This window comes from Pectinophora gossypiella, chromosome 2 (genome assembly GCF_024362695.1).
Source record: "Pectinophora gossypiella chromosome 2, ilPecGoss1.1, whole genome shotgun sequence".
Classification (NCBI taxonomy): Eukaryota; Metazoa; Arthropoda; class Insecta; order Lepidoptera; family Gelechiidae; genus Pectinophora; species Pectinophora gossypiella.
In genome coordinates, this window is record NC_065405.1 from 6144852 (window position 1) to 6165479 (window position 20628).

Here is a 20628-nt window from a genome sequence, read left to right on the forward strand (position 1 = left end):
CCACCGAGATTCGAACCTGGGACCTCCAGATCATGAGCCCGACACTCAACCACTGGACCACAGCGACCGTTACGTACACTTATAGTTTAGTGTATGCGTAGACATCCATTGCGAGTTAGTAAATGCAATGGAGGTTGCTGCATCTGAGCACACTACAGAAACTGATTCACAGTGTAACCATGTTATCGTGATAAAATTACGAAAATTATTAAAATACGATCTATACTGTCATCTCCGCCGTTATAAATCGCACAAATTCTAATAAGAAAGGGCCTGATTATATGCAACATAAAAGCTTGATAATGCGTAATATATGCACCACCAACAAAATGTATGAAGTTGTAAGGCGTATCACATCTGGTTGCCGGCAACCAAATGATTTTCCGCTGGTAGCGCAACGTGTCCTAGTGAGAGTGCCCTAATGAGCCCCCTCATGATCCCTAATTTATTTTCTATCTTCAACAATTACAATAATCTACTTCTATCCTGTGAGTTGTGAGGTGGATTACTGACCTCATCAACCCTGGTGTTAGGATTACTATCGGATTATTATTGCAATAATTATCAGATATTGTAATGTTTTAATTTAGTTTCCATTATATCAAATTCCCGAATCACAATAACATACTGATAATATCGGTTAGCTCGGTAGGTACCAAAAATTATAAATAAATTTATTTATTTTGATGTGTTGTCAAGTTCTGATTCAAGTTTTGGCGAAAGGCTGATTCAAATAAAAGACTAATTATTCAAATTTTAATGGTTGTTTATGCGTGGATCTACACTCCGCAGTGGAGCACCATGGTGGAGGATATTCTATACCCTATCCGGTTGTATGAAGTGAGGCGGCCCAGCAGTGGGACGTGTATCTATACACGTAATAACAGCCTATAGGCTGTTTAGGTTATGTATGTGGCACGATGGAAAGTAGCATAGAAATGCTGCATCGACAAGAGCGTGGCTACGATTGTGTGAGCTACGATATCGTCGACACGTAGTCTGTAAGCGCCCAGGGATGGGCGTGAGTTATGTTGGTACCTTTGAGTTAGTCATGTAAGTTTTTATATGAAAAATTAAAACTTGTAAAAACCGGGATTTTTTTTTTCCATTGTATAATGTCATCAGTGTAATATGGTATATCAGTAGGGTTTAACATTGATAAAAACCATATCATTACCGACCTCCTGGTGTAGGGGTTGAGCGTTGGGCTCACGATCCGGAGGTCCCGGGTTCGAATCCCGGTGGGAACTTACTACAAAAATTACTTTGTCATCCCTAGTTTGATTAGGACATTACAGGCCGATCATCTGATTGTTCAAAAGTAAGATGATCCGTGCTTCGGAAGGCACGTTAAGCCGTTGGTCCCGGTTACTACTTACTGATGTAAGTATGTAGTCGTTACGAGCCATGTCAGGGGCCTTTGGCGGCTCAGTAGTAACCCTGACACCAGAGTTGATGAGGTTGATAATCCACCTGACAACCCACACGAGAGAAGACCACATCATTAAACAAAGTATTACTTCACTGCACAAGTTGATTAGAACTACTTAGATACTGACTTATATACTTTGTATACATTCACAATGAAACAGTATATTATGTGTATTATATAACCTACATACACATAGGTATTATATTTATATCTATAAAGTGCACAAGTACGTGTTTCTACTATACTGACTGATGGTAAACTTCAGCATGCAACTGCGATAACAGCGCTAATAACTGACGATAACAAAAACCTGGGAGAAATAAACGCTAAGAATTTTAACAAAACGACGATATAATCCAATTCCAGATTGTATTATATTTGACCGTAGTATTTGAAACAAAAGCGAGTTACCTCAGCCGCATAATGTCTTATAAGTACATATGTCGTGGCCAGATCTTAGAATTGATAATTCCATGATGTGTTCGATCATTTCATGAAAATGGTCATATTTCATGAAATAGAATATCATTCGTTGGTCACATCATGATGTAGTTTGGCTAGATCAATGAACACAAAACGTTTAACGATATGAACAACTAAATGCATGATTACTTCATGATATGGCCAAACGTTGGCAATCATATCGTAAAATTAGTAACATTATCCACCGGTAGTGGCGCTGGTGTCGATTATATTTAAAACTTGATTGATGTTATATTCGATGAATCGATGTAATGTACAATTTTCCCTATCGATTAGGTAAATAATTTTGAACCTAAGAAATTAATCGACTATTCGCATTTTTATTACACCATATAACATAAACACCGCCTGCAGTAACGATATGGCCAAACGTTGATTGAAATATCATTAAACGTTGACGTTTCAACGATATGGTCAACTTAAGATGGCTATTTCATGAAATATGACCATTTCATGAAATGGCACATCATGAAATGATCAATTCTGGGATCTGGCCACGACGCATACATAAATTCACGCCTGTTAGGGTAAGCAGAGACTATGAAATTCCATTTGCGTTGATCCTGACACACTTCTCTTGCTTCCCCCACATTCATCAATCGTTTCATACACGCATGCCGGATGTCCGATTTTGTTTCATTTTTTTTTCTCAAAAACTATAGATATTGTGATTACAAACATTAAAGTAAAACTCAGAAATCGATACGGCTTCTAGATTATCAGGAAAAAAATACAAAGTTAGCCTAAAATTCGGGTCTAAATATCGAAAAAGAAAATATACTTACTTACTTACTTCAAAAAGTAAAATATTTTAATTTTGATTGCACCACACCGCACCGATGAAAAGTAAACATAATATTCTCCATTTCTACCAGTTACTGTCGAAGATAGGTATCGTTACGTATATATTTGTGATTTTTCAGTTTTATTTTTTATTCCACACTCTTGTCGTAGTAGCTAGCGTTTCATATATCAAACGATAGTTTATTCAAACCTTAATCAACAATATTAAAGTAACGAGATAAGTATGAAAGGATTCAGAAGTTACTGTCAATTTATTACTTTCTTTTTATTTAAGGTTGTCACTTTCTATATCCAGATTTTTATAATATTTGTGAACCGGATTTTTTAATAATATGAAGAGATAAGGTTAATCAATAATTTACAAAGTGAATAAAAATAGGAATTAAAAATAATCAAAAATAGCCTATATAGCGTGTTGGTGACATCGTAACGAATACTGAGGGGGATGATTCAGAGTTGATATTGAGTGGAATTTTCCGTCGCAAAATTCATGATTTTTTAAATTATTTTCATTTCTATATTTTTGCGACGGACAATTCCACTTGATATTAACTCAGAATAATTCAAATTCAAAAATATCTTTATTCAGTAGGTAACATAGTTACACTTTGAATCGTCAATTTTACATAACGAACGTCTCATCCGCCTAAAACTACTGCAGCTTCTCACAACCTGTATAGCCGGGGAAAAGAAGCTGCAAGAAAAACCTCGGCACAGGGCCCTAGACGTTCTTTAAAAAAATAAAAATAAACATAAAATATTGGTATACAATTGAGTAATTTAGCTGCCTAATATCAGTTCTCAGACAGTTAATCCCATGCATTCATATCTTCTAAAAAATCACTAACTTTATAAAAACCTTTTTTGTAAAGTTTTTGTTTAACTACTGTCTTAAAACAGTTGAAAGGCAAATTCTGAATGTCAATGGGAATCTTATTGTAAAAACGTATCAAAAGTGGCTCCAAATGGTTCGTGTAATATTACACACGGTGCGGCTCGCCAGTTCTGTTTCTTGAACTTGGCTTGACACGCGACCGCGTGTCTAGATACATTGCCCCTTAAAAGATTTAGTAATCTTATGTAATCGACTGACTTGTAAAGCAAGTTTATTTTTATTCCTGGTATTAACAATGTGCCGATCGCTATTTTTGAGCTGAATCACCCCCTTCAGTATTCTTTACGATGTCACTTTAACCCGGTATAAGTACGTAGGTACAGGTAGCCATACAAGTACGTATTGGTGTTATTGACACTGTAACGAATACTGAGGGGCTGAGAGACCATGATTTGAGTTGATATTGAGTGGAATTTTCCGCCGCAAATTTCGAGATTTATTTTGTGCTTTTTAATTATTTTCAGTTCTATACTTTTGCGACCGAAAATTCCACTTGATATCAGCTCAAAATCATGGTCTGAATCATCCCTCAAAATTTTCGTTACGATGTCACTAACACCTGTAGGTATTTGTACTTAATAAAATAACGTGGTACATATTTCGCTATTAAAAGTCAAGTAGGTATATATTCCTGATTTTTTATTCATTTCATTATAAATTGTAAAAATTAAAGTATAAATCAAACAACCTGATATCATCAAGGATTATTATTATTAGTATTGTAATTAATATGGCCAAGATGCGCCAGTTTGAAGACCGTAGATGCCGTTTCTGAAACAAATGAAACTATTAAATTAATACAATATCAGAACCGTGGTAGCCCAGTTGGTAGAACGCTTGCCTCTCACTTTGAGGACGTAGGTTCGAATTCCAGCACAGGCCTAAACCAATGTATGTCGAATTTGTTTTCGAATTCATGTTTGGATCATTAATGATTATCACGTGCTCGCAGCGGTAAAGGAAAAGATCGTGCGGAAACCGTCATTCCCGAAGAATGCATTTTCGGAGGTATGTGACGGTTTTCCCTTCGCGGTTGGAAGGTCAGACAGGCAGTCACTTTTGGGCAAAAAAACAGTCCTGTCAAATTTTCAGGTTAGGTAAGCGGACCGGAGATGATGGTGATGAAATTAATACAATATGTACAGGCGTAAAAACAGCTTAGTTAGCAGGTATAATTTGGTAAATATGTATTATATTATATTGAGTAGGTATTTATTATATTAACTAAAGTTTACTTCTATTTATTTCTTGTTGCACTATCCCACATCCAAGTTTAGTAAATGTTTGGTTCTTGGTAGCGGTTGCCTGGTAGTAATTGCTCTAAAGCAATAAGGCCGCCCAAGTTGTATTGTATTTGTGTGTTATGTCAACACATTATCATCAATTACCAACGTATTTGATTTGAATTAAGTAGTTCTAATAAGCCTTTATACTTCCGTTGCCGGTGGTATATTGTTGGCCTTCTTGTCTTTCATGTTCATTTCATATTTTAACTATTTCTAACCTATTAGTCTAGCATGCTGCTGATGCATGGATGCAGCGAAATACTATACTAGGGGGGTTAAAAAGGCCACATTGAAACAAGTTCGATTTGACATTTGCGCATATAAAAGTAAGTGTGCAATGGCCCTATATATATTCCTGCATATTCCTGCAGACACCTCCTAATTTTTTTAAGTTATACCCGTCATTTTCTTATCCGCCTAAAAGGAAAAGGACGGATGATTGTCAACAATTAGTTAAGTTAATTTTTAAAAGGAATGAATAACCTCGCTGCTATGCAATCCGTTTAACGTGCTCTCTACTTAATAATGGCCCCGATTCCTGCAAACACCGCCTAATTTTATTTTAAGTTATATCCGTCATTTTCATATCCGTCGAAAAGGAAAGGGACGGATGATTCACAGCTCTTAATTTTAGGAAGAATGAGTAAATGAATGTGTCGGGTTATTGACTGATGTAAAATTTTTAGACGGTTGGTTTAGATTTGTGCTTAAAATTGACGTGTGTTCCCTAATTGTTATGCCTGTCGATTACCCGTCCCTTTCTTTTTTAGCGGATAAGAAAATGACAGGTACTTTTATAACTTAAAATAATATATAATTAGTTGGCGTCTGCAGGAATACCAATGTCAAATAGAAATATGCTTTCTTAGATGAATTGTTACAATGTGGCCTTTTCAATCCCTTGGGACACTTTGACCACCTCATGATGATTCACCGATTTGTATGGTGCCACAGCTCTATAAATATCAATTTTGCGGACAAAACTTACAATTAAGTACTTATGTATAATGTCACGAGCATTAATATGTATACATTTTGGTACCATGTCACATTAACTTTTTTGACAAATTGAACTGTAAGTCTCACTAAATGTCAAATATGTTAGTGCGACAGAGTCCTAAAGTGGGTACATCATATTGGTCATGACTGTACAGTACTAGAACCACCAGCTTGAAAATATTTGACTGCCTCTAATGGACTTACCCTCGTTTATTGATAATACTGTTGCCCATATGGAAAGTACTGCCAGTGCAACTGTTGCTCTGAGCCTGTGAAAGGTTTGCGCACAGTCTTCCGATGTGTCTGTTATACCGGATCGTTACTGCGAACAGACTAGGCGCCCGATCATGGGAACAGATACTATCTGAGCAACCAGGTTGAGGATTTCTGCCTCCGTTGGGGTAGAAGTTAGCCTGCCCAATAGCTGTCATGATCCCCTGAAGATAACCATCCGTATGAATAGCCTCCACGTATTGTCCATCCGAAGCGCGCAAGGCATTTCCATTTGAATGCCACAAAGGACCAGCGGGGTCTAATCCTGTGAACCAATGAATAATAATAACAATTTAATAACCACCAATCCGCACTGGGCCCGCGTGATGGTTTAAGGCCCGATCTCCCTATCCATCCATAGGGAAGGCCCGTGCCCCAGCAGTGGGGACGTTAATGGGCTGGTGATGATGGTGATGAGTAGCCTTTATACGTCCCACTGCCGGGACCCTTGCAGATTCCTATAGGTCTCCCCTCAATCAGCTGGAGGGGCTATGGAGTATGCTCCAGCGCATGCTGCAGCAAACGCTTCACTGGAGCAGCGTTGCTCCAATGTGGGGTGGTAAAGGTGTTTAGACCAGTAGCCCGGGACTAACGACATTACGTGCATTCTAAAGCACGGAATCATCTTACTTTTTCAGAAAATCAGGTATTGACATATAAAACAGATGAAGTGGTTTTCAACAATGTTTATATGAATTAGTAATAATTATTGATCTTTTACTATTTTAATGATATCACTTTCACTACTTGGCAGCATGAATGAGGCGCTGACACAAGTGAACAATAACATTTATTGTCCGAGTTGGATGTAGTTAGTACTATCTTACCAGCTCAGCTTACCAGTAACTCTAGCCGGGCGGTTGCCAGTTGTACGTCCAGCATTGCCAACGACGTGAGCGCCAAGACTGAAGCCAACAAGATGCACGTTGTTCCAGTTGCCACGGGTGGTGTTGATGAGCCAAGTTAAGAAGTTTCCTACATGTTGGCCGACATTTGGGACTCCGTTTACGGCGTTAACGTAATTGCCACCGGCCACGCCTCGCCAGTCGACGACGATGACATTGCAGTTCATAACAGCAAGGAACGCTGACGTGAGGAGGGGGTTCATGCCACTGTTCATGCTGCCAGTCCAACCGTGGACAAGGATCTTCACAGGCAGGTTGGTTCCATAGTTCGAATTCCATATAGTGTTAGCATTGCCGTGAACAATTTGCTGAGGATTGGTGGGGTTGGACCTTGAACAAAAGTTAGTTACGATGTTAGACGCTTTTACTTTAATAAGCCATTTTCTTCTTCTTCTCTTCTCCGGCCTCCGTGGTCCAGTGGTTTGAGCGTTGGGCTCACGATTCGGAGGTCCCGGGTTCAAATCCCGGACATATCATAAAAATCACTATGTGATCCCTAGTTTGGTTAGGACATTACAGGCTGATCACTTGATTGTCCGAAAGTAAGATCATCCATGCTTCGGAATGCACGTTAAGCCATCGGTCCCGAATACTACCTACTGATGTAAGTTAGTAATCGTCACATGAGTTATGCCAGAGGCCTTTGGCGGCTCATACCAGGGTTGATGCGGTTGGTAATCCACCTCACAACCCCCACGATAGAAGAGAAGAATAAGCCATAACATATTTTGAAACGATTTGGAATCATACAAATGAATACTATTTATCATAACGTTCAATAAAACATTTTAAAGATTAAACAAAGGTATACACCTGGTATAGAGCCAGTATTGATTGTTGGCGCCATTTCTGGTGAGCAGCAAATCTTCATCGACTGGTTCTTGGAGGTCCACGAGACGTGGCTCTGTGTCGTCATCGGACATCCATATGTAACGGCTCTCACCCTCTACATAATGGCTGTTGTCTCCAGGAACTGACGGCACCGGCCCAGCGTGGCTAACTGTATCACAGAGCTTATTGGAATATTAATTGGTTATGAAATTAATTATGCCTAGTGATTTATTACGTCATACGTAACTATTGAACTTGACAACAAGATAATACGAGTACTATTTATAACATAAACTACACATAAGGACAAGTTAAAATGTTTTGTACCACTACATACAAAACATTTAGCTTAACATTTAAATTTGCATCCGCAAAGGGCGCAAAAGTTACAAAATATGCACGATTATGTAGCAAGCAGTGGGATGAAATATGATGATAATGATGAAGATGTTGAAAGCATCTGTCATATTATCATCACGGTTATAAATTAATGAAATGCTTATAATAAAATTGAACTTGCCTGCAACGAAAGCAGCCCAAACTATCAACAGTAGTTTTATCATGGCTACGGTCCGAAGTCGATTGACTTGTAGACCTGCTAACTGCCAAAATTTCTACTGTACCAATAATCGTGTAATCAGAATCAATCAATGTCTGATATTTAAAACCAGGATTGGATTAATAAAACGAGCTTACGTTGTGATTATCACGTGGACAATAATAGGTGTTCTATTTATATTTATATTGAATAGTACAGGAGGATTAAAGAACATTTGTTGTGGAAACGATAGTAAAAAAATATGCACACCTCGATTTTCTTATACGACGGCAGGCTTGAGCAGTGGAAGTGGGAGGGATTCTCTTAAAATGCATATAAATGTTTTTGTCATAATTTTAATTATCATTATCCTTTTTGCATAACGTTTTTTAGCATAATGGTACTATCCCATAATAATATCTAGGAATACTGGTTTGTTCGGTATAACTTATTTTTGGACTAATATTTGTTGGTATAATTTTGATTCGCATATAAATAGGTAGGTATCCATAATTCTGTTTTAGAATAATAGTGTTTTGTCTTATTTTTTACCATGCATAACAGTAGGTTAGGGTGCATGTTTATTTTACACACGAAAAGTATACTGAATGATGACCAACAGCATGAAATAGTGTCAAAAATTATAAAAAGTCACAATTATGAACCAACTGCAGCCAAGGTAAAAAGCACAGATCATATAATACTAGGTAAAAGTAAATTTCGAACATGTTCAAAGTTGTGCCAAAACTTTTCTTATTCGGAGTATAGTTTTTATGCTTATAATAATTATGCTTATATATCATTATTGTCATTAATTGTTATGCTTATAGTAGTTATGAGTTTCAAAATTATGCTAAAAAAGTTATGACAAATTAATACGATGCGTAACTAATAATAGGACAAGTAACAGTATGCCATGGTAAATTAATACATAAAATTTTATGAGTAAAAATAGAGAACCTTAGTGGGAATATCTCTATTTTCACAATTTCTTTATGATCTTAATTATTTTGTCTAAGCGTTGAGTCACAAGTAGCTCATTTCTGTAGAGGTTATTCTTATAGAGATTATTCAATTCGATAGGGTTTAGGTTCCGATTTAGTGACCTTTTAACCACTATAATAAAACACACTGTGTGTGCTATATAACCTTTAAACCTTCAAGGTTTTAGAAAAGATTTATTATAAATTAATCTCTTCAACGTAAGACTGATAATTATCTACGATTGAAAAACAATTATATCTACTAGGTTGTATAACTACCCGGTAAAGTTATTTGTAAAGAAGTACTTACTAAATTCAACTCTGTCAAAAAAGAAATCATTAATCATCAAATAATTTTATTTATAAATTTAAATATAAAAATATTAAGTGGGAAATGATTTAAACACGAATTTTAATTGAATAATATATTTACTAAACATATTTATATTGTAGCCCTTCAGTTATCAATTTCAACCTCTTGCGAATGGCGGAGTGATATTGGTGATGAAAGTGTAGATACCAGCCTCGCTGTAAATAAACAAACAGAAAAAGTAAAGTACTTATAAGAAAGTTTTATAACAAGAAGTAATTCTCAATAGTAACTCTGATATCAGGGTTGATAAGGTTGGTTAGAGGAGCTCAGTGGCGCAGCGGTAAACGCGCTCGGTCTGCGATTGTTGAAGTTAAGCAACTTTCGCAAAGGACGGTCATAGGATGGGTGGCCACAAAAAAAAAGTTTTCATCTCGAGCTCCTCTGTGCTTCGGAAGGCACGTTAAGCCGTTGGTCCCGGCTGCATTAGCAGTCGTTAATAACCATCAATCCGCACTGGGCCCGCGTGATGGTTTAAGGCCCGATCTCCCTATCCATCCATAGGGAAGGCCCGTGCCCCAGCAGTGAGGACGTTAATGGGCTGGTGATGATGAAGGTTGGTTATCCCCCTCATAACCCATAAAACGGAAGAGATAGAAAAAAGTCAAAGAATCAAAAGGAAAATGCTACACTGACAAGAGCGTAACTCAAGTCGAAGAGAGAGAACTTTTATGGATGCTTCGACAAAGTAATTTGGCGAGGTAAGCGATTGCTCCTGGTAATGTGGCTGGTGAAAAGGTCCAGAAGAGGACTATTTTGAGATTTAGAAATTTAATTTAATTTACTACTCTTTGTCTTTTTCGCCTGCTAAATACATATGCAATCACAATAACCCAAGATCGAAATTGTTACTTGGCATTTGATTTTCAATATCTACAAAAATATGCTCAAAAAGAAGCTTTGGTTGATAAAATGTTGTGTGTAATCAGTATATCCCGTTTTTATTCTGAGATCTGTTTAATAAACCTACAATATTTAACTTGTTTTAATAATATCTATATTTTTTTCCCAGCAGTGGCGTCATGTAGGCTAGGTTGGATATCGAATTTTCTATTTTTAATTACGTAAGTACCCTCCTTTTTCATTTTTGCATATTAGAAAACTTACGTGGTCTTAGTTTCAGTGCCTCCAAAGGTGGCGTCTCTGTCCCCGTCGCAATGTAGGGCCCTAGCTTGTTCGTAGTCCTCGCATTTGGTGCCCACGAACTTGTTACCGCCATTGACTTCAGCAGTCAGAGACTCAGCATAGAAGGCGTATGAGAAGATGTGAGAGCAAGAGTCGTCAGTGCCACAATGGACTTGGTTGTTGCCGCCGTTGGGGTAGAAGTCCAGGTCTCCGAGAGGGTAGTCATAGCCCATGGTGCCGGAGGTGGCGTGAACCACCTCCACGACAGGGGCGTCGTCTGCGTTCAGCTTGTCTGGGTGATGAGACCATCCGATGAGTGAGGGGTCGAGGGCTGAAAGAGGAATTTCAGATTTATTGAATATGATTTTAAATAAATAGGCGAATGTTCAATAGTGCTGTTCATCCCGAGGATATTGAAGAAGTCGACTACCTAAGTATATGTTTTTATAGAAGATGTGTATGCAGGTATGCAGTGTGCAGTCAGCAGTTAATATTAAAAAATCTTGATTTGTCTTTAACTAGCGTTCTAATTATTAGATCATTTTTATTGAAAATTTTGTCACAAAGACAAATGCCAACTTACCGATGATGTGAGGAATTTCACCATTGACTTGTCTAGCAGCAATACCAGTGATGTGGCCACCAAGGCCGACGCCGACGATTCGGATCAGGCTTGGGTCGTAGCCGAAGGGGGAGATCAGGATGTTGATGAAGTCCGCGATGACTTTACCCACTTGCCGTGAGTTACTCAGACCTTGCGAGTACAACGCAGAACCACGGCTCCAGTCCACGGCGATCACGTTCACATCCTCAGATGAGAGGTGCGCTGGAAATGGAAATTCAAATTCGGTTTAAAGTTATGTCAGGTAAAGATAAAATTACAATTCACCTTACCAACACGCCAATCAAATAGAAGAAAAAGGAAATTGCAATCATTTCGGGTTAGGTAATGTATTTGTTGACTTCAAGCATAGAATAAAGAATAATACTTCGTACTTCAAGCCCACGTGGCGGTTTTGGGAGTAATTCGTATAATGCAGTAATACTTCCAGATCATTTCAGAGACCAGAGAGATTTTCGCAATCAGATCCAGGCTGTTGTAAAGACAGACCAGGTCAAGAGTACTATAAACTGACGAGCATGCATTAAGTCTTTGGTGAAAGTGGAAGTAACGAAATTAGTAGTTCAGAGTCATAGTAAGTGGAATTCATGATCTCTGCCTACTCTAATGGGAAATAGGTGAAGTAAATGAATTTATTCAACCATTTTTTGTCACTTGAAACAAATATATCGCGCTTGTAAGCTCCAGCGTAGAACCTAATACAAGCGCAAGTCACATCAAAATAGTGCTAGGGGGTATGTAAATAAGAAACTGTATAATAAAGTTATACGTACCGGGAATGAGGAAAGCATTGAAGTTGCCAGTAGCATCTTCTCCGAAGTTGTGGATGGTGATGACGGTAGGTCTGGAGGTGGAGAAGTACTCAGTGCTGGAGATAGAGCCGACAGTTGGTAGGAGCGGCTCACTCAAAGTGGGGTTTTGCCTGGAAAGTTACAGAAGGAAATATTAACAATTAATATTCATTTTCATTTTAAAGTAATGTCACACAGGTGTAATGTGAGACAGGTAGTCGTTTTTGTAAAATACCTGTCAATCTCTAGGTTAGGTAAGCGGACCCCGTGAAAATGGGATAAATATAAGCGACGATGATCCTTTTAGTAAAGTAATGGAACTTTTGAAATAAGTTTTCCTTGTGCTTGTGATTTTACTTTAACTTAAACGTGATATCTGTTTCGGTATTTAAAACATAGTTAGCTTTCATGACGTATTTTAGAAACTTTAGTAAGTTCTGTTTGATCGTAAAAAAAGTTGATTTTCAAAATGTATCTACATTGACACTGTCCTTCTGACACTAGAAATCACATTAGAATATTCAATAAACAATTTTACCTACTTTGTTACTTTCTCTTACTCACCTGGTAAATACATGAAATACTATGTCTTGAGGGCCCAACTCGATGGCGCTGGCTGAAACACAAAACACGGTAGGTACTATGTAGATATTACTAAAGACTATTGTTTTGATTTATTATCAAATGATATGTGAAATGCAAAGTCTTTAGCTTATTAATTTCTATTAAGATTTCTTCAGGCGTTACGTTATTGACTTGTTCATGTTCATTCTTTGCAAAAGCTTGAATAGTTGACTAATAACACGATTAGCCATTGCTTAAAACATCTAACTAATAAGTAGTTACTTTCTTCTACCTAGTCTTTATCGAGCAGTACTTCATCTTATTTTTTTATGTTAACCTTTAAATTATCTTAGGAAGAACTAAGCTGTTTTTATTATTGTTCAGTCTTGGGCACACGATGTCATTGAAGATTTGTTGTTTGACGAAAGCTTCTATCATCATTATCACCTTTCAGCCAACCTATTTGTAACGCATATTTTAAATCTACAATCAGACTGCATATACCTGTGTTAGTGACATCGTAACGAATACTCAGAGGGATAATTCAGACCATGATTCTGGGTTAATATCAAGTGGAATTTTCCGTCACAACATTCATGATTTTTTTTAGTTTTTTTTTTAATTTTTATCAATTCTATACTGTTGCGATCAAAAAAATCTACTGGATGTTAACTCAGAATATTGAGCTGATTCAGCCCTCTCAGTATTCGTTACGATGTCAATTACACCTCGTACAAGTACATAGAGGTAGCCATACAATTAGGTATGGGTGTTAGTGACACCATAACGAATACTGAGGGGGATGGTTCAGACCATGATTCTGAGTTGATATCAGGTGGATTTTTTTGTCGGAAAATTCATACAATATTTGTGTATTTTTTTATTATTTTCCATTCCATACTTTTGCGACGGAAATTTCTACTTGATATCAACTCAGAATCATGGCCTGAATCATCCCTCAAGTTTTCGTTACGATGTCACTAACACCCTGTATTTTTCTGATCCACTATAATCACCGATAATGATAATTTTAATAATGGTAAAAAATTATTACAGAGTTTTTTTCCTCCTCGTTTAAACCCCTGAGTGTCACGTAATAACTTTTGACTCACGAAATGGGGAGTCTATGTAATAACCTGAGTATTGTACAAAGCGAGTGATTGGGTTTTTTTCCATTTCCTTTGTAAGATGGTATGCTTATTTTGTTATCTTAAGATAAAATTAGACTAATATATTTTGTAAGGTATACACATAAATTATGAATTAAACGTAAGCACATTGATTAAAGTTTTTATCGATGTTATAAAATATTCCTCAGGATTATGATTATTGATAAGCTACCGATTTTGGTAAGCCAAACGACCTTGTGTTTCCAGTAAGTAGATAAGTCTATTACTTTTCCTCGTGTGTGAACTAAAACAGTTTGCTGTTATATGGCATTGAACAATATCTTCATCGTTTATGGGTGCCATTTAATTTGACGATCATCGATTTTAATGTCTAAAGACTGAAAATTAGTAACCCTACTTATATGAGATTTAAAAACTCTTCGAAACGCATTTGTGTAAACGTGGTCACGTAGAAAATCATTTGCTCGTAAACTTTGTGCACTTTAAGATTTCGAAAAAGCTTCCGAATAAAGTTGAAAAACGATTTTATTGGAGTTTATAACCATTAATTATGTGCGACTGTGTCTTTTATTACAATATCGCATTCTAAACTGCACCAGCGCTGGTACAAAGACTACGGTCTATCTTTGTAGTATGCAACTAACCAATGAATGAAGAATATCTCCGTACTTACTTATATACTTACGAAGTTTTTTTTGTAAATAGTGGTAAATAATGAAAATAGTAGGAATGTAACGGTATATGGGAATATGAAGTAATATTCATGTCCTTACCTGTCACAGCAGCACACACCACTAACAGACTCTTAGCCAATGCGAACATTTTATCTAATTCTCAATAAACATTAGTGTCGAGCAACTTATATAAATTTCAATTATCTAGACATTATTAGTATTTGGCTAATCTATTGATAATTATTCAAGTCTGTCCTATAAATATGTCATCGGGATTATCGGTTAAACTTTAAAGGAAATGATGTCACTAGGTGCACCTAATGATTATTATTCCTATTTTTTTCCAAATCCACGTTAGTTGAGAGCAGAGATATTGAAGTTGCCAGTAGCATCTTCTCCGAAGTTGTGGATGGTGATGACGGTAGGTCTGGAGGTGGAGAAGTACTCAGTGCTGGAGAGCCGACAGTTGGTAGGAGCGGCTTTATTCAGTAGGCAATATTAAACCGAATAAAACCTACCTACGTTCAATATTACAGAGTAGGAACGGTCTTATTCGGTCTCATCCGCTTAAAACTCCTGCAGCTTCTCGCAGCCGATATAACAGAGGAAAAAAACTGCAAGAAAACCCTCGACACAGGGCCCTAGACATTCTTTTAAAAAATGTTACAAGACACCAGAACAGGCGAGCTCGCTCCATCTTAGGCCTCGTCCAAAAGCCAAGAGCAAACTCATCAAACGTAAAAAAAGACACTTGCTGACAGAAATGGGGTCGGTAATTCATTTGGGAAAGCGAATAGGTCATATGAATTGGCACACGTTATTATTTGGTTATTATATTTATTTACTTAACGAACTAAGATTGTTCCTAGGTGGGATAGAATAGAACATAAACGCAGAATATTTTTTAAGTGCCGATGGACCGAAACTTTATTAAATTGTTTTTAATGTTATAATTGCTTCTGTTCATTATGTTTAGCCTCTGGCGAACGGCGGCGATAGGTTGGTGATGAACGTGTAGATACCGGTCTCGCTGGAACATAAACATATATTTTCAGTGATAAATATGTGTCTTATAAATTAGTACATATTAATGTTTTTTTTAAAGTTGTAGATGAGGTTGGCGCAGGAACGGAAAGGATGGTTAAAAATGAAAAGGCCTATAATCACTAGTGGGATGATGCGGGCTGATTGATGATGATGATTTTTTGCAAATATAAATTAAAACTTACGTAGTCTTTACATCAGTTCCTCCAAAGTTGGCATCTCTGTCTCCGTTACACTCTAGTCTGGTGGCTTGCTCATAGTCTTCGCACTTGGTGCCAATAAAGCGTTCTCCTCCATTCACTTCAGAAGTCAAAGACTCTGCATAGAATGCATACGCGAGGGTGTGAGAGCAGCTGGTGTCAAAACCGCAGCCAGTTTGGACGGTGCCTCCATTAGGGTAGAAGTCGATGGTCCCCAGAGGATAGTCGTAGCCTAGTAAACCAGCGGTTGCGTGCAGCACCTCCACGACACGGGCCGAACGTGGATTCAACTTCTCAGTGTGATGTGTCCACCCGATGAGAGTTGGGTCGATAGCTAGAAGATAAAAAACAAAACATTTAAAACAGGTCCAACGTAGCTATATTTTTTCATTTGGATAGAAAGTTTTCTTACCAACAATGTGAGGGATTACTGAATTGGTTTTCCTGGCAGCAATGCCGGCGATATGACCTCCAAGACCGATACCTACGATCCTGATAAGTTCAGCGTCGTAACCGAAGGTCTCGATAAGTATGTTGATGAAGGTGGCGATGACCTGGCCGACTTGTGGAGCATTGCCGAGACCTTCGCTATAAAATCCGGCGCCAGGGCTCCAGTCAACAGCGATCACATTTACATCTTCAGAGGAAAGATGTGCTGAAAGAAAGTGGAGGTTAAAGAATAAAAAATAAACTGATAATGTTATTCTGATAATATATCTGTAATTTAAAACTATATTGTTGTTGTCTTTAGCATGAACAAAAGATTGACCGAGCATGTATGTAGTTTGTGATACTATCTATAATAACAAATCCGAATAAAGAAGTCATTCTTCCGTACGTATTCTTATTTTCATAACATTAGTTTTGGTATGGTACAAAATAGCAGTAAGTACTTACCGGGAATTAGGAAAGCGTTGGCATTGCCTCCAGCAGAGTCACTGTGGCCGTGGACTGTGAAGATGGTGCGTTTGTTGAGGGCAAAGTGTTCTGTGGTCTCGATGGATTCGACGGTCGGAAGGAAAGGCTCGCTCAGTTCAGGATTCCCTCTGAAGAAGGCAATGATTTGAATAATAATGATATTAATAATGGGATATGCAGAGTATATTACACATACACCTCGCCAGCTATGGTTAAGTACCATGTAATAGGAAGCGAGCCTATTGCCATAGACTGGGAACAAATCCTGAATACAATGTGATATCAATTATCTACGATCCAAACATATATACATACATAAACTCACGCCCGTAATCCCTAATGGGGTGGGCAGAGCCACAAGTAATCAAAGACAACTTGCAGCCACTGTTGATACGATGTCGTTAGCTGGATATGATGAACCTTATGGTGAAACAAACATATATAATTCTAATATTAATCCGAATAAGTCTAATATTCATGAAATATATTTAATTTGATTAAGTATCGAACGAAGTAGTGATGGTTGTTTTGATATTTTTGCTTATTTAATATCATACTGACCTCGTGAAAAGATGGAAAACCACATCTTGGGGTCCAAGAGCGAAGCTGTAAGCTGAAAACAAGCAATATAATTACCTATTTTCTCATTACTCGTGTAAATAATTATTCCAAAACACAATGTAATAGCAGAAGCATATATTATAAAAATAATTATTGCTTGATATATGGATCATAACATGTATAGAATTACGTTGCTACCTATATTGCTTCTCTATTTTGATCAGAATAATAACGGGTGGAAGATTTAATTGTGCCTGAGTGTAATAAAAAAGGCCATCATTTATTCCCAAAAACAAAGATAAAAGATGAATATGTCTGTTCCATGTAACCATGTATGTATGAATCCATGAAATTAGTAGGTTAAACGAAGAAAAATGTGTACAGCGCCATCTATATTGTTTTTGAGGAATGTAGCCTGGAAAGTCCCTCATTTGTCCTATGAGCTTGCTTACAGCGGTTTATTGCTAAACATCACTAATCGGAAGAATTTCAGAGAAACATACCTATTTTCTTATATCATAATTTTTAGAGCGCGATTTCTCTGTAGTCAGGTTTTAGTTTTTAAACTTAATATGTTTTTATTGTTAGCCGTGTATGAAAGTTTTGAGTACTGAAGTACATAATAGTAATGAGACCCTATTACAAAGCCTACGTTGTCTGTTTGTGCGTCTGCCTGTCTCTTCTAACCTTAAATACTAAATAGTTTTGTAATTTACAATCGCTTTTACGTAAAATATAATACAAAAAGTCAACAATCCATACAGCCTTGTTTGAATAAGTAGTGCAAAAAATTTTAAGATAATTAATTTATTAATAAAAATATTCATTCCAATTTATGAGCTTTTATATTAGTTAGTCTTATCAAGTGCATTGTAATAAGTCGAAATTTTATAACTGCGCTGCGTTCAGTTCAAACTTTGTATGCTGGTATGGCACTATCTCGACGAGCGAGTTCAACTCACTCTTGACTGAATTTATTAAAGTATATATTATATCATTCTATTATTTACAGGCGATAATCAAGGAGCGTTTAAAAATAATAAGTCTTTCACCGGATGGAGATTAGGCGATTTAAGTGTAGATAAACCGGCTATTGTTTTTATTACAATTTATTAGCCTTGTCAATGTCGTATTTACAATCAACTTTTGGATTAATTTTCAAAAATGTATCGCTGCTGATTAATATATCAATACAGAATATTACAAAAATGAATATTATTGGTTATCACAGAAGGACAGAGAAAAACCAGAAGAGCTTACATGGAACAAATTAAAGAGAAGGCGAACGTCGTGTCTTCTAAGGAAGTCAAAGAATTGGCATCTGAATGACCCTGATAGACAAGAATGGAGAATGCTACATCGACGAGAGCATGCCTCTTATAATGATTAATATGATTGGAAATCCCTTGGATTTTCGTAAACATAATTGTAAATTAATATATTGAACAAATATAAGTTTACAAACTACAACCCGACTACGGAAAAGCGCGCTATAAAAAGTATGAACCAAGAAAATATATCTCTGGAATTCTTCTAAATAGTGATGTTTGGAATATAGCCGTGGTCGTATGTCGCGTCGCGGTGAGCAAACTCAGCACAGATTGGCATTCGACCACGGCTATATTTTAAACATCACTATTTGGAAGAATTTCAGATAAGTAATTTCATGTTTCATACTTTTTAGAGCGCGATTTTTCCGTAGTCGGGTTGTAGTTTGTAAACTTATATTTGTTCAATATATTAATTTTCAATTATGTTTTGGGGTCTTGTTTATAAAGATAACGTGTTTCCATAATGTGTTTCATGCAAGATTTAGAGATAAAACCTATCCGGAACATGTCTGAGCAGTTATGTTATCAATTCAACGTAATTATCGAGTATCAACGGAAAATTCAATTCGATATTAACTCAGAATCATGAGCTAAATCATCCCTCTCAGTACTTTGTTTTTTTTTAAATTTTTTTTTGCAATAAAATACTTTCAAACTTTAAACTGGTATTCATTTAGGAATCTATGAATATAATGATGTTATATTTTATTATGATTTTCATAACAAGTGCACTATACCTGCAGTTGCAACTAACAACACAAGACAACACTTCACCAACGCGTACATTTTCACAAAAATGACAATGAACTAAGTATTAAAGGATCTATTTGTCGATTTATATAATTTGCAAGCAGCGATACCGAATGGATTCTTGGTAAAGTTAATCCAAATATTATCTAGAATGACTGCAATATTTTATTTTTTGATTATATTACTCGTATTTAAGATAAAAATGCAGTATCTGTTTGTGTTTTAATTGCAAAATTCCCAAGTATAGTTGCTACAGTAGTAGCAGCGTGGTGGAGTATGCTCCATACCCTCTCCGGTTGATTGAGAGGAGGCCTGTGCCCAGCAGTGGGACGTATATAGGCTATTTATGTTATGTTATGTAGTTGCTACAGTAGGCAGTTTTTTTATGTAAATTTATTTACATTAAATGAGGTAGAGTCGCTCTTCAAATTATTAAGTACCTTTGTTCTTTTCAGCATCATTATTAATTTAAGAGCCATGCTCTTGTCGGTGTAGGATTCTCCATTCTTGCCTATCAAAGGTCACTTTACTTCCTTACAAGATACGATGTTCGCCTTCTCTTTGATTTGCTTCATTCTTTAGCTTTGTTCTTTTAAAGAACACTATATTAAAATAACTAATTTCTTTATCAACCTTTAGGGCAAATGAAAATTTATTATCATCCAACTCCGTAATGCCTGCGTCGCGACGCCTTTGTAAAACCCAGCTTCACTTAGTCTTGGCTATTATTATAATTATCGGGCTGCCAATGAAAATAAATGAAATTGTATACCGGATTGACGCAAGTTAACGAAATGTTATATGATTCATATAGATTTTATTTATATAATTTCATTCGTTCGTAATTTTCATGTTGCGTTGAAGTAAGCAAATGCATCGTGAGTATTTTGCTTTTGTGTTGGTTGTGCTTTTAACATAGATTACCGACTTCACTCATATAACTAAACTTATTGTAATGTTTTGTGTGGGTCGTGCTTGTAAGATACATAACCGAGTTCACTTATGTAACTACACTTATTCTAATCTTTCGTCCTGTTATTTTACTTAAGAACATGCAGATCTGGCACTAATGGGGACGATTTGATATTGCATGAGTAACTTATTTTTGTATTATTGCAA

The 20628-nt window shown here is 36.6% G+C and overlaps 3 protein-coding genes across 3 annotated transcripts; all 3 read right to left on the minus strand.

Moving 5' to 3' along the window:
* Positions 1-4236: 4236 nt before the first annotated feature.
* LOC126377230 (pancreatic triacylglycerol lipase-like) lies at positions 4237-8552 on the minus strand. Its single transcript, XM_050024937.1, has 5 exons — positions 8429-8552; positions 7891-8077; positions 7013-7407; positions 6104-6437; positions 4237-4385 (listed from the first exon to the last, which is right to left on the minus strand). The coding sequence occupies exons 1-5, from the start codon at positions 8469-8471 to the stop codon at positions 4340-4342; spliced, it is 1005 nt and encodes a 334-aa protein (XP_049880894.1). The 5' UTR covers positions 8472-8552; the 3' UTR covers positions 4237-4339.
* Positions 8553-9768: 1216 nt separating this feature from the next.
* Positions 9769-14862, minus strand: LOC126377257 (pancreatic triacylglycerol lipase-like). Its single transcript, XM_050024982.1, has 6 exons — positions 14805-14862; positions 12902-12953; positions 12320-12468; positions 11508-11750; positions 10907-11255; positions 9769-9957 (listed from the first exon to the last, which is right to left on the minus strand). The coding sequence occupies exons 1-6, from the start codon at positions 14851-14853 to the stop codon at positions 9900-9902; spliced, it is 900 nt and encodes a 299-aa protein (XP_049880939.1). The 5' UTR covers positions 14854-14862; the 3' UTR covers positions 9769-9899.
* Positions 14863-15603: 741 nt separating this feature from the next.
* LOC126377248 (pancreatic triacylglycerol lipase-like) lies at positions 15604-19605 on the minus strand. The gene is made up of 6 exons (XM_050024973.1): positions 19497-19605; positions 17429-17480; positions 16847-16995; positions 16362-16604; positions 15935-16283; positions 15604-15735 (listed from the first exon to the last, which is right to left on the minus strand). Exons 1-6 carry the CDS (start codon positions 19543-19545, stop codon positions 15678-15680), a joined length of 900 nt encoding a protein of 299 aa, XP_049880930.1. The 5' UTR covers positions 19546-19605; the 3' UTR covers positions 15604-15677.
* Between the last annotated feature and the right edge of the window lie 1023 nt (positions 19606-20628).

Coding starts and splice junctions, on each gene's coding strand:
- LOC126377230 (XM_050024937.1), bottom strand. CDS start 8,471: ATGATAAAACTACTGTTGATAGTTTGGGCTGCTTTCGTTGCAG. Junction 8,078..8,428: donor TTGGGCTGCTTTCGTTGCAG/GCAAGTTCAATT, acceptor TCTGTGATACAG/TTAGCCACGCTGGGCCGGTG. Junction 7,408..7,890: donor CAATACTGGCTCTATACCAG/GTGTATACCTTT, acceptor CTTTTGTTCAAG/GTCCAACCCCACCAATCCTC.
- LOC126377257 (XM_050024982.1), bottom strand. CDS start 14,853: ATGTTCGCATTGGCTAAGAGTCTGTTAGTGGTGTGTGCTGCTGTGACA. Junction 12,469..12,901: donor GTATTTCATGTATTTACCAG/GTGAGTAAGAGA, acceptor GTAACTTTCCAG/GCAAAACCCCACTTTGAGTG. Junction 9,958..10,906: donor GGCACTGAAACTAAGACCAC/GTAAGTTTTCTA, acceptor GTTTATTTACAG/CGAGGCTGGTATCTACACTT.
- LOC126377248 (XM_050024973.1), bottom strand. CDS start 19,545: ATGTACGCGTTGGTGAAGTGTTGTCTTGTGTTGTTAGTTGCAACTGCA. Junction 16,996..17,428: donor GTTTTCCATCTTTTCACGAG/GTCAGTATGATA, acceptor TGCCTTCTTCAG/AGGGAATCCTGAACTGAGCG. Junction 16,284..16,361: donor AGTAATCCCTCACATTGTTG/GTAAGAAAACTT, acceptor TTTATCTTCTAG/CTATCGACCCAACTCTCATC.